Source organism: Octopus sinensis, linkage group LG1, assembly GCF_006345805.1.
Source record: "Octopus sinensis linkage group LG1, ASM634580v1, whole genome shotgun sequence".
Lineage (NCBI taxonomy): Eukaryota > Metazoa > Mollusca > Cephalopoda > Octopoda > Octopodidae > Octopus > Octopus sinensis.
The window spans coordinates 98,209,846-98,224,845 of NC_042997.1; the positions used below are offsets into that span (position 1 = coordinate 98,209,846).

At 34.4% G+C, this 15,000-nt stretch overlaps 1 protein-coding gene across 4 annotated transcripts in view; it reads left to right on the top strand.

Annotated features, from left to right (window-relative positions):
* Window positions 1-15,000, top strand: part of LOC115214895 (5'-nucleotidase) — a 373,486-nt gene that overhangs the window by 291,083 nt on the left and 67,403 nt on the right. For 3 of the 4 annotated variants that reach the window (XM_036503166.1, XM_029783931.2, XM_029783940.2), the window contains exon 3: window positions 10,681-10,947. In XM_036503166.1, the coding sequence (XP_036359059.1) occupies window positions 10,782-10,947 (166 nt within the window). In that variant the 5' untranslated portion in view covers window positions 10,681-10,781. Of the gene's footprint in view, window positions 1-5,531; window positions 5,731-10,680; window positions 10,948-15,000 lie in introns of those variants that run through there. The other variant, XM_036503168.1, reaches the window with a different exon arrangement.

Sequence of the window (15,000 nt, forward strand, 5' to 3'; positions counted from 1 at the left end):
AACATGTATTTCAATAAGTTGCAATGTCAGCAAAGATGTTTAGTTCTGTTCTGTGAAAATGGTGGTTTTTCTGATGTCTAAATGTAATAGATCTTCAGTCTTTATCAAAATTTAAGCTGTTTACTAAAGCATCGTTTTGCAACAATTTTAAGTCCTTAGTTCCAAAACAACCATCTTCAAAAACAGCATAAAAAATTTTTGAGAGATAATCAATAAATATGGTTGCCATATATCAGGTTTTCATGTTCGATTTTTGAATAAAATTCTTTATAGTTTTATATAAACGTCTCACTTGCTCTGCTCTGGTAATGGTTATGTTATATAATGTTATTTTTTTAACTATAAAATTAAATACAATGTCACTCACAGTTTACTATCTGCTACATTTTTCTGCAACAGAAACGAAGTATTCTGCAGAACAATGTAGAATGTGTGTATGAAATTCAAGCGGCTCATCCGAGCCCCCAACCTTTAAAATTCGTTTCATATAAAGTATTCTGAATAACTGAACATACTATGAAATTTTATGATTAGTACTTTGTGTCAAGTGCATTGTAAGCATGCGATACTTTAAGAATACAGGAATCATCGTGTTACATGAGAAATTAGTCCCTGAAAAACTTGCTGTAACACGAAATAAATATCCACATGGATGTTCATGTCATTAAACGACAGTGCGTTCCGGTGGATATTTTCGAAGGAGACATAAAAAGCGGCACACCGAATTTTATGCATGAGAATAACAATTTCTAAATATACACAGTACAAAACGTACACATAAAACATTTGAAGTGAATGATATTCGAGAATACATAAGAATCGTAATATCGTATTAGGCTATATACTAGAAAATATGTTGACTCTGTGTGAGGGACGGTGATGGAATGAGTATTATTGGGAGGATAGGAGACACTATCTTCTATTTTATAGTTCGCCATCATCGACATTTATTTGAGAGGTGGGGAACTTGTTCACAATTATTAGTTGTTTATGGTATATCATCTTCGTACAGCTCAGTGTAGTAAGTGAAGTCATTGCTGACTCCTCTAGTGACTTTTAGATTACGTTCATGATTAGTATCGTTATCAGCAATAAATTGCAGACGTTCTTCTGTAAGTGCCAGCCCTGAGGCATCAGTCGTTGTTGCAGTGAACTTTAAGTGAAGTTGTTGGAAATTGCCTATCCTCATCTGTATTTTCAACTTGCTTATTTTCGAATAGCATCCCATTCATTATGAGACACGAACAACTCATCTATAACATACCCTATGGCTTACAACCATATATCATTTGCAAATGTCCCAATATTTTTTTCGAATTTAATGTAGACTTTCTGCTTGTGGAAAACTTGTTAAATCACGGATACAGTGTGACCATGTATTTTCCCGGTCCGTGCAGCGAAGTAACGTCCCATTCTAAGTACGACATTAAATCTACTGAGTAATTTCTTGAGAATTTGGCTTAAATTTCTATCTATTGTCATAAATCCACATGTTTACGCTATAGACGTTGCAAGCTTTAATGTTTTGGGAATATTCCTGATTTTTCTCCCACATTAAGCCTTTATATAACATCAGGTTTAATATCCAATATTTTCCTTTTTTGTTCATCTTCGCATTATTACTTTCACTTCTGTTTGGTGCCTCCTTTCTAGACATCGTGAATTTTAGACTAAATGAAACAGTGCCAACAATCAACAATTATCCACACCGCATATATAGTGATAGAGGCACTACCGAGAAAGAACTGCTTGTAAGAGCAAGAAAAAAAAATCGTGTTACTCTTATGAGTGTAAGACTAGAAATGAGACGATGAAAAGGTGAGGCAGTAAGGTGATTACAGTTACTGTGTTCACGAACTTGGTAACGGTTACACCTGTCACTTGAGTCATAAAAACACCACACTCCACTCACTCACACACATACATACATCCACACCCACACCCATATCTACATACCCACACGGATACACTAACACATGCACACACACACACACACACAAACACGCACATACACGCACACACATGTACAGACACTGCGTTCTATCGACATTAAACATTAGAAACTTCAAACATTGCTATCACGCTGGTACTATATTTTTCGCTGCCAGTTGGTTATTCAAATAATGGTAACTTAGTAGTGGTTGTGGTATTGTTTCTATTTGTTTTCATGTTGGTAATGAAGGTGATGGTGATGTTGGGGTTGGTGTTAGTGATGGCGGAATTCATATTGTTCTAATTAATTGTATTGTTGTTGCTCTTTAGTCTCAAACCAATAGTCATTTACCTAAGATCAAAGACATTTCATTCAACATTTAAAATAGTTTAGAATATCACATTAAGTCATGTGATTGATTCTTTTTATTTCGGTTGCTTAACTTGACCATACTACGTTTCTGCTGGGGCGGTGGTGTGATCTTTCGAAAGCTACAACGATGCGAGTAAGCACACTGTGACTAGTGATGGTTGACATCCGATGTTCTGGTCGATACAGTGATAGCATGGTACACACACACACACACACACACCACACACACACACACATACATACATACATACATGCATACATACATACATGCATACATACATGCATACATGCATACATACATACATGCATACATACATACATATATACATACATACATACATACATACATACATACATACATGCATACATGCATACATGCATACATACATATATACATACATAGCTGAATAGGTTGATACATACATAGCTGATAGATAGATACATACATAGCTGAATAGATGGATAAACAGATAGATTGATAGATAAATATATAAATAGATGCATACACACATAAACACACACACACATACACAGACACGTGTATATGTGGAGGCATATGGCCTAATGTTTAGAGCAGAGAACGCGCGGTCGAGGGATCGCAGCTACGAATCTCAGACTGGGTGTTGTGTGTGTTTATGAGCGAACTACCTAAGCTCCACACGGCTCCAGCAGAAGGTAATGGCCAACTTCTTGCTGACTCTTTCGTCATAACTTTCTCTCACTGTTTCCTCCTGCATCTAGTAGGTCACCTGTGACGGACCGGCGTCCAGGCGCTAAGCCGATACATCAATGAAAGCAGAACGGGGAACCCGGCCCTTATGAGCCAAACAAGACTCGAGTAGGACGGAGAGAGAAAGAAAGGAAATTAAGAGAAGCAAAGTAAAGGAAGGAGACAGAATGGCACAAACATAATCCAAGAATATTCGTTGGTTTATTTACTACTCGTTTATATATATATATATATATATATATATATATATATATATATATATATATATATATATATTATAGTTACCGTTTTTAAACTTGAAAAATATATATATAATATATCTGCTATAATAATACATTGTGTCTTTCTCCGTCACAGCATATGAACGAGAAATGAAGGGGGTGATAGATGAATAAGGAAAGAAGGGGTGATTCCATCTCACGCCCTGTGTTTATTGTGACAAAACAAATACACAAACTGGTAGTGGGATGATGGAAATTCTACGGTGAAAAAAATTCAAACAGCGTTCTGTGTGAGTATGTGTATATGTGTGCGCGTCTACAAGGGAAGTAAGTGAATGTTTGCATGTGTGAACCAGCGTTCTTTCAGTAACAAACATCGATCGATATCACATCTCAAAAGACAACCACTAGATAACATTGACAAGTGTTTTAATTTGGTTTACCACCCATATTCTATCTGTTTTGTTAAAAATGATTATTAGAATCACACACACCTACACAAACATATACATATACATTAGAGAAAATAATTATTGCCTAAGTGTATCAAGAATACAAAACGACTGCAGTTGAAAAGTATATTTTAAATTTGGTAATAAAAGAATTAAGCTAAAAAAAACTTGGTTTTGCACCTTATTTATATACTAGCAGTATAGCCCAGCTTTGCTCGGGATTAAGTTAGGATTATTAAGCTAATCAAGCTCTTTATTTCAAAGCAAACTAAGTAACATCGACCTCAAATTTGAGTGAAATCCGTTGAAATTGGTAAACTTTTGGCTGAAATGTTGCAAACAATTCGATTGAGAAATCCCATAAGGAATCGGTTTATCGAGTTTTCCACTCATCGATTGTTTGTTTTTTTTTTCGTTTTTGGAGAACCTAAAGCAGCCAAAGATCCCATGAGTCCTAAGTAATGCTGGCATCAAGTTTGAACAAAATACATCAAAATTGGTAGCCGTTATGGTTGAAAATGGGGTATAACCAATTTTAGTGGGTAGTCCTATAAGGAATCGGTTTATCGATATGTGTCTCCTGATATAATGGAAAACCCCATAAGGAAATAGTTTATTGATTTTTCACCCCACATAGGACTTAACCGAACATTGTTGATTCAAAAACATCTATATTTATACTTTAAAGTTGGTTTTCATACCCAACCCAGTTCTGCAGAATCAGTGTCGCGACGGGAGCGCATGGGATGGGAGTTTGATCGGCAGAGTTGATCAGGTTGCATAAGCCAACCCTTTTGAAAACACCACCCCCATCATGTAACCCCACTTTACCCATGGGTTGAGAACCCTTCCAGCAAGGAAAATAGGACGCCCAAAAGGGCCCCCGATCCTCTGTGTGAGAAGCGGTTATGTTCAGATCACAACTAAGTATATATATATGGGCAACACACACACACACACACACACACACAACACAAACATATACGTGCACACTCCTATTGCATACACATTTTTGCATGCCTTTGCCCCTGCCACTGTCCCACCACCACTTCCTACCTGTGTAATACCATCAATTAAAGCAAATTTGGCACCCGGACGTAAGTTTTGTAACAGGAAGAAACATTGTTCACAAAATAATACCTGATCATTTGCGAATGAGTGTGTCTACAGTCAACACGTAGGTCTTTTGCTCTGGTAACCTCTGCTATCTCCCATGTTCACGCACGACCAGCTATATATCGCTATGAATAGAGCAACGGATTCAGCTAATTTGGAAATTAGTTGTGGAGAAATGGAGAATATCGTTTATATTGTGTATATATATATATATATATATACGGGCAACACACACACATCCTGCCTTATATATATATATATACACAGATAAAATAGTACAATTAGCTATCATATTTGACGACACAGGTCCAGTTAGTATACATGTATGTATGTATGTATATATTTATATATATATATATATAATATATATATATATATATATACATACACACATACATATATATATATATATAAACATATATATATATATATATATATATATATATATATATATATATATATATATGTAAATATACATACATATATATATGTATGTATGGATAGATAGCTACTCATTGTGACGCAATCATTTAAAGTGAAAAATTCCATCTCATACTCCGTGTTTATTGTGACAAATAATACACAAACATTTGCATGTTCATGCACACTCACGCTCATATATATGTATACGTTTGTTTATGTGTTTGTATGTATATATTATGTATGCATGTATGCAGCAGAGTTATAATTTTTCAAATTGTTCACTTCCGTCTTAGTCAAAACGACGAGAAGGAATCTTTTTGCTTTTAAATTCTCAAAGTTTAGCCGCATTTCCGTCAGGGTAAAATTACAGACCGTAGCTCAAAATCATGTAACCTGAGCTAACTGCAATGCGGGTATACCGATTTTTGGTTTAAAAGCCTTGCCAAGATTGTCTTATTTGTAAAATCACGCAATATCTTGTCTGTAAGTAAACAAGATCTTTTTTTATCAGTAACATAATAGGGGACATTCTAATGTTGTGAACAGAGATTAAAAGAATGCCTTGGACCATACTCTTCTGCAATGAAAATCTTGACTCTGACCAATTTTTAAGTGTGAGATAGAGAGAATAAAACACCAGCAATTCTGAAGGGAGGGATGATCAATCAGTACCATCGATTCCAATACTTGATTGGTACTTTATTTATCGAATTCGAAAGGATGAAAATCAAAGCCGACTTCGGCAGGATATGATCTTAGAATGTAAAAAGTAGGAACAAATCCCAGGGAACGTTTTGTATTTATGATGCTCTAAAGCAGATTTTACAGAGTAGCTTGGAAAATCAAACACAAACGTCTAAATCTTAAACATTGGTATTTAGTATATTGCATGTGAAAACATTGCGTTAGCATTTGATGTAAATATTTTATATAAAATTATATGTATATGTTATATGTGATTATGCATTATAGTTCGGTGTCTCTAAAAAATCGCATTGGCTTAGGAAAGAGTTAATCTAAATTATTAAATTTAATACTTAGTTTTCGTCGTTTTACATTACACTTGATTATTTTTACTAACTTACCAAGACTCTAAACTGCTTGTGTAAAAGTTTTGAGAATCTAAGCAATAATTACGTTCAAAGATTTTAGATGTTTGCGCTACGTTATTATATCTAAGGTTTTTTGTTTTGTTACTCTCAGTTATGACCTATAATTTTGATTACGACAAACATGCACAAATTCTTACTATCTTTGTCACATCAAATTTAAAAAAAATGATTTTGAGAAAAAAAACCCAACGAAAACAACCAAAAAACTAACAGTAAAACCACCCTTTTAATGTATGCTTATTTAGTAGTAGGGTGAACGTAAACAACGTAATATTTTATGTGTTAAGTAGGAAGAAAGTGAAATATACTGGTTTCATATACTTAAAATATTAGCTTGAATGAATTTCTATAAAAAATAGATATAAAAGGATATCAAAACCAAACGTGTATAGTACTAGAAGGTAAGATATGAACCAAGAGAGTGAGGAGAAAAGGGTTAAGAGGGGGAAGAGAGAGGGAGAGAGATATAATAAAGAAAAATCAGAGGTTATCGTGATAGAAAATCATGGAGAAGATATGAGAAAAAAACGAGAGCTGTTAGAAACTAAAGGTGGAGCGTTTCTGTTTTTGTTTTATATCTCGATTGCCATAACAGAAAATGGGAACACGTTTTCAAATAAAAATAAAAAAGATAGCTGATATAAGGAAATATTTTGTTTTTAATGTAATAATAATAGTTCTAAAGAAAAAAGTGTGCCCCGAAACTAAAACAATACAACAAAGCAAAATAAAAAATACATGAAAACCAAACAAAGGACTCTAAACAAGAACAACCAAACAATTGTACCGGACTGATTCCCCTCCAGGCTTCTTTTCAATGAAAAGTTGCTCAATCTTCCAAAGTGCTTCTTTTTTCTCTTTAGTGTTTCATACTATCTTCAATTAGACTATCTTAACGAACATGATGTTCCTATTCTTGTGAGAGAGAAATCCATCTGCCACACCATTTTTTCCCGACACTAATGCAAAAAGTAGCTCTCAACTAGGGTCCTTATGCGCCTTGGAGATCCATTTAAGATTTTGTTGTTAAAATTTGTGTGATAAATTGGTTATACTTCAATAGTACACAAAATATTTTAACAATATTTTTTTATAATTCTTAATATTTAATTATAAAGATATAACAGGAGTTTTGAATCATCAAATAGTTATGAGATTTCCCCCAAAGTAAAATAGAACCAAAGAAATCCTTAGAGAAAGAAGAATTGAGAATCTCTGATTTAAGAGTTCTGAAAACACCCGTTCCAGTCGTAATATTGTCCACGAAGCTCTCAGTAACATATCCGAACTTAATATGGAATCTGATGCGGAAGGGTACGGGTCATCTGAGTTCGCGATGGTTTCATTACCTCAGGTGTGCAAACTATCATTAAGTCTGAGACAGCGTCAAATGTATTTACAGCAACACGAAGAACAAGTCAGTTCTCGATCAACACCGTCTTGCTTGCCACCAGATTATCTCGCAATCAAAACAAAATCCCTCGGCCCAATATGGTGCCCTCTTCGACGACCGGCACACTTCTCGACCATGAATACATATGCATTCGAGAGGACTTGAGTTGATCTGCGCTCCGGTTTCTGCGTTGTGAACCATTTAAAAGTCGTTGAGGAGCTAGCCGACGGCCGTCGTGTTCCGACAGTACCCTTTCTATGTTTGTCACAGTACAGGACCTTTTCCCTATCCTGCTGCAGTAAATCATTTTAGAATTCATTATTCCTAGACCGAACAAAGCAAACTGACAGAATCGTTTGAGTAGGGGACAAAAAAGAAAAATATCCTCGCGATACTTGTTTCGACTCTTTAGATGCTGAGTTTATATCTTATCGGGGTCAACTGTGCTTTTTATCCTTTCAAGGTCGGTAAAATAACGTAATTAGTCAAGTCCTGAGGTAATGGTACCGACTAATCATTTCCCTCAAAATTGTTATCCCTGTGCCTAAATCGGAAACCATGATTTCTAGAGCGAATAAAACAAAATAATATGAAAGGCTCGATACTAGAAGCGTGTGAAGTAGGATAATGTGAAATGACTCTCTTATTTCTTTCATAATTTTCTTGCAGGATACCATTAGCTTTTCGTTAGAAACACATCTTTTAGTGACACCGGCGTTCATATTACCACAAGTTCATTAAGTATATTGTTAAGTCTTTCAAATACAAATGGTGCTAATACAGGTTTCTTCTAAAAGTTTAAATATGTTCTGTTTGAAATAGCATGCTATTGCTAATTATCTTTCAATATTTTTGCCATTTCTTTTTCATTAATGATAATAATAATGATAATGATAATAATAATGATAATAATAATAATAATAATAATAATAATAATAATAATAATAATAATAATAACAATAATAATACCAACAGCATCAACAACAACAACAACAATAATAATAATTTAAGTACTTGGATACAAATTTGGGTGGTTGGGGTATAATCTATAAAACTAATGACAGGTGTTATTCTATTGTCCCCGGAAATTTGAAAGCAAAGTTGACCACGTAGGGTGTTTAGACCAAAACCTGATGTAACGTAACTAAAATATAGCAAGGTATTTTGTTCGTTGCTCGAATGATTATTCAGTTATTCTGCATAACTGATTTATAATAGTAAAAATTGTTTCAAACATAAAGCACAAGAGCAGAGATTGAAGGGGTGGACTTAATTTAAACCACCCCAGAACTATATTTTATTCACTCCCAGAAGGATGAAAAGGCCAAGTCAAGATATGATTAAAGTCATAGCATAATGAACGCTAAAAGCTGTAAAGGTATTAAAATCATAACTAAAGTATCTATGCTGGTACTATTTATCGACCCATATGGAATGAAAAACAAAATTCTTTCCATACTATCCCTACGGTTTCTTACCTATTTTTTCCCACCGTTAAACGACATGACGCGGAACAGCTGCTGTTAACTTTTGGTTGTCTCTATGCTGGGGAAGTTTCCTTGGATCCTCAATGTGTTGCCTCATCTACCCTCATATGATGAGACTGAGCGTGACGCGAATTTCTGCTTGTCTCTCTTTCCGGGCTAACGACTATTGGAGCTAAGATCAGTAATGCGGTAAAAGCAGCAGTGTTAGCAGCTGTGACATCAGCTGTAGTCCTTACATCGTCATATTTGCTAATTTTTGCTATCTTTCTTTTTCTTTCACGTTTTATTTTTCTGAGGGCCCTAAAGTAGTATTTTTTACCATCATATATTGTGGTATCTGAAATTTCAGCTTTGCGCATGACAAGAGCTTCTGCGTTGCACACCCGTATGACTGCACATCACTACTCCTTAAATGAAGTACAACTCCTGTGTACCCCATTTAAGGTGTAGTAATCGATGGTAAAAACTTGTAGTAATCGATCGTAAGACTTGGAAGTCCATTCTTGTATCACCCAACCACATATTATTGTGGGTTACCTTCACGCCCATAAGATATCTGCACGGTTTCATAAAGCTACGTCTATACTGTTGTGTCGATAAGTCAAGGATCAACGTGAGTTATGTATCACTGTGACTCATGTATTGGGGCACCGTTCTATTGGCAGGGGTATAAGACATCAGCCCTCTCGCTTTGTCGTTCCGTGTGACAATTTATCTAAAGATCAGCTACACAGTTCCATATGCCATGACGTGGTCGAGAGTGCAAATATTTTATGAAGTATTGACCAAGGTTTTCCTAAATCTTCTTTCTACCGCATTTGAAAATTATCCTTATTGCTTGGAAAAAGAAATTCCTCCCTTCTTGTTCCTTCCTGATAAATTTCTCTGACTAGAAGGTATGGTCTTTCTTATTACATGTTGCCCATGCCTCGTAGTTTACTTTGAAATTGTTTATATAAATTAGATCCTTTTGACTCACTGATGAAATGTTGATTTTACAGATGAAATGTTGCTATCCTTATTGTAGCTGGTGGTGTTATTGCTGTTCCTGCTGCTTATACTGATTTCCTACTTTATTTCAATTAATGTTTAACACTACTCTTTTTGCGTAAGTTTTCCCTAGTACAACTGTAAATATGCTCGAAACTTTCTTTGTTGAATATTTATAAATCTGCTTTTGTGCATGAGAATAATTACAAAAAATAACTTACTAAAAATTTACCATACTGGAACCTGCTATCTTTGCCGAAGTCTACATATGAAATATAAGACTGTTATTTGTGAATTAAATATTGTTATGAGCACTTGGCACTGTACGCTCGCTACAGAGAGCAATTTGAAACGCTTTAGCTGATACATCCATTGTTTTAAAAGTAATATCGAATCTTTAAAAATATGATTAAATATCTCATTTTTTATATATATTTTTTTTCTTTTTCAGTTTTCATAAAGAACTAAAAAAAAGTTTGTGATATTCGCAATCCAAATTCAAATACGAAGTATATCTCGTCTCTTCTCGATTGACTTTAAAACTTGATAAATATGGCGGACGAAGTGACGATTATTCATTTTAATGATGTTTATAATATTGAACCCCGGAGTGATGAACCAAAAGGAGGAGCTGCCAGATTCGCAAATTATGTCCAAACTTGTAAAGACCTCAACCCAATTGTTTTATTCAGTGGTGATATATTTAACCCATCTTTACGTAAGTAAGAATTTTTGTTGAAAAATTACGGGATTTCTCTGCAATGTATATCTATGATAATAATAATAATAATAACAACAACAACAACAACAATAATAATAATAATAATTACACACACACATACACACACACACACACACACACACACACTCACACACAAACACACACATGAAATTGTACAATAATTATTTTGGTGCAAAGGTATGTGGCTTAGTGATTAGAAAGTAGGGTCACCATCATGAAGACCTAGATTTGATTCCTGAACAAAGCAGCATGTGGTTTCCTTGAGCAAGCTGCTTCATATCATGCTCCAGTTTGGACAGCTAAAATGAATATAACTTGAGTACGGTAGAAGCCCCCCTCCTCTGTCTCTAGCAATCACTTCCTCGATGTTCCGTTAGATCAACTGAATAAAGGCCAAAAGAGTGCCTATGTTTGTTAGCAACTACAAAAAGAGCCTACGAAAATTAGTTAAACATGCTACACATTACTAAGCCATACTCATCGGAAAGTGCTTTTATTTTATGAATGAACAAAATGCTAAAATGTTTGATGTAAAATGGTACTAAATATTATAAGCACCAGATTGATAGAAAAAATGGAAAATGATACGGATCCGACGGTATGAATAGCAATCTGCTTGACGAGAGACCAAGTCACTGATTACACAATAGAACACCTCCCTATACCCATTCTCTAAAGTTTTAATAATAATTTTTTTCTTGTGGCTTAGTCCCAGAAACAAAGGCCTACATAATTAATGAAAAAAAAAGGTAGAAAGGTCTAATTCGAAAGCTTGCAATAATGTGGACTCTGCTAAAGCCATGCCAAAATTATAGTCACCGCAAAATTTAGTTTCTGTAAATGTAATAGTAAATGTAATAGTTTTCTTTCCATAATATACCCAATCAGTTAGTTTGCCTTGCAGGGCAGTTTAATCTCCATGTATAAATATTTATTTATTTTATACTCTTAAATCCAACATAACGAAGTGTCTCACCTCAATTTAAAATTTATAATGAGAAATAACATCATTAATCAAATCATGAATAAATAACTGCTAAGATTCTTAACGTAAACTGATATTTGATATTATAAACATCACTTTGAGACAGAGTAAGTACTGAAAGTACATTTCTGAAATATTTTGAAAATGTTTAGATATCTGAAAATTATAATTTATAAATGAGCTCAGTAAATCAAAACTTGTAATGAGTGAAGTATTTTCTTAAATTTGAAAGGGAAGCAAAATGTGATAGCAACTCAAATAAATAAACAAAAATAATCAATGATTGAAACGAAACATGGCTTCCAAGAAAACTTGTTCCATTATAAATGTTCAAAAATGTATAGTTATTGTTTAACGCCAAATCTATACTGCTTGAGCAAGATATGATCATATGCTATCTAATTATTTGTGAATTAGAGTACATTGTCCAAGGTATCGGTGGTGTTGAATTTGATTTTTCTATACGCTTAATGGACACCATTTAAGCTAACTCATTGTCCCCCAAAACAGTAGTAGCTGATGGTAGTGCACCAACATGGCCACAACTAACTGATAGGAACTACTAAAAGAGTTGATTGAAGCTTGGGAAATATTTTTTAAAGGTTGAAATCAATATCAGGCCACTGAACGTTTTGTGAGCAAAACAAAAGACTGCAAAGTAATTGCCGAAATTTATTAGAATAATAAGATGAGACACTATAGGACAATATGATAAAAAATAAACTACGGTATTTCAAGCACCAGGATGCATGTGCCACAATGTTTAAAAAGTTCCTTTCTTAATCTATTGGTTCTGTGTTGAATGCCTCTTCACAGTACATTACAGAAGCATCTTCTACCAATGGCTGGTGAATGAAATTAAGCAGATGAAAATATTCAGATCATTTAATTAATCGATTTATTCTGTCAACATTACGAATTGACCCTTGATTGAATTTAGTGGGGTGAACCATACTGCAATTGTTCAGACAGAATTTCTTGTCGGGTGATAACCTCTTATCTTGATATCATACTTCTTACTACAGTAATCGATTACTTTAGGTTTGTTTCTTCCATTTTAGTTGCCTTTTATATACAGAAAAAGCAACCGATTCTTGTCCCACTCGATGATGCCAGTCGACAGACTGATGCCTGACGGTCGCATCAAGTAGTCTCCTCGGCGGAAGCCTGAACTACAACGGGTTTGTCCCACAGAGAATGTTTCCGGTTACTTTTGGGTACCCCATGTTTTTATATCTTCTATACATATAAATTTGACAAGGGCGATTCTTTCTTGTCTTGGGATTCACGGTCAAACGGCTGGGTGGAATTCCGCGAAAAATTACACAGATATGTTGAATGATCCGGTGGTGATGTTGGGCTTGTACTTTTTCATAGCTCCCATGGTTACCGAGATAATCCATTATAATAATACTCTTGTGTTTATGAATGAGAAAGGAAGAGGTGAGCGTTTCAACTTAATATGAATATATGTGTGTGTATGTAAAAGAGGGGTATGTGAATGTGTGTGTGTGCGCGCGTGCGCGCAATGGAAGTGAGATGGTTCATCTTTGTTCGCTTAGTATTTGGGTTTATTTATTGATTTAGTCGAATCATGGTTGGGGTTTTTTTTGTTGGTCAGTTACTTTTAGCGTTTTGACAGAAAAAAAGTAATTCTAAAATTGTTTTTTAACTAAACGTGCACAAGCAAGTCGAATGCTTACGGAGGACAAGTTTCACAGCCACACCATCCAAACCGACTGGGTGAAACCGGGCTTAGCTGCTTGTGTATATATACATATATATATATATATATATATATATATATATATATATATATATATATATATATATATATATATATATATATATATACGTGCATACATATATATATGTACGTGTATATGTATGTATGTTTGTACGTGTATGTGTGTTTGTGTGCGTGTGCGCGCGCGTGTGTATAAACGGTTTGCATACTAATATGGAGAAGGTTGATATATTTGTGAAAGCTTATACATTTTACGTAATAATGGTTAAGAAAGTACATCTGTTTGTTAAAATACGTTTTAACCCCAATAAAATGACGTCATTTTATCAGATCAACGTAAAATATAGTTTCAACCAGAAACTATTAGTTTGAGGAATTATTTAAATGGAATTTTTTGAGACGAGCGCTTGCTGAAGCGTGCAGCAGAAAAAGGCTTCTATCATAGAGAACTACCATTTGAGAGAATACTCAGTCTCGTATCATATATGAGGGAGTTACATAAAAAGAAGCTTATTTATGATCGAGTTGGAGAAAGAAAGCGGGTCCCGATTACCATTGTAGATCTTACAAAACTTGAAAGAGCAGCGGAAAAAACCACGTCTCTTGTATTGCTGCTGTAGAAATCAGTGCATTAAGGTACTGAGTTATCATTGAACAACATATGAGGTTCCACTACTTCTAGTTGAGTGAACCGCACTAAAGTCACCCAATGGCCAAGACGGTTTACACATAATTTAGGTTTGTTTTAAAGTAGCAATTACCAACAATGAAAACAACCATAATATAGAGAAATATTACTCACTAAAAATACAACATACTTGAAATTTGCTTTATCTCCGTGAAAGTCTATGAAATATAAGTGTCCTTTGTTCATTAAATATTGTTGTAAGTCAGTTAGTACTCACTTATTGACAAAGTACGCTTGCCACTGAGAACGATTTGAAATGCATTCGCTGATTCGTCCATTGTTCGTCGTTCATTCCACTATCCAGCTCACTATGCATTAGACAATAAATTATTTAGAGATTTCATATACCCAAAAAACGTAAATCACACATTGGCATGTGTAAATTATTTATTTTCTAAACAATTATATTCTCCTGTCAACGTGTATGTGTCTTCTTGTACACTTACTTGGTAGGGCTTTCATAACTGTTTCGGCATGTATACTAAAGACTACGTTTCGATGAAGAGGTAAAAAATAATGCCAACACATCAGCATTTTCTCTTATACTTGCAGGTAAAATAAAAACAATATTAGTCAGTTGAATAATATTTTTTCTTGCATTACACAAAA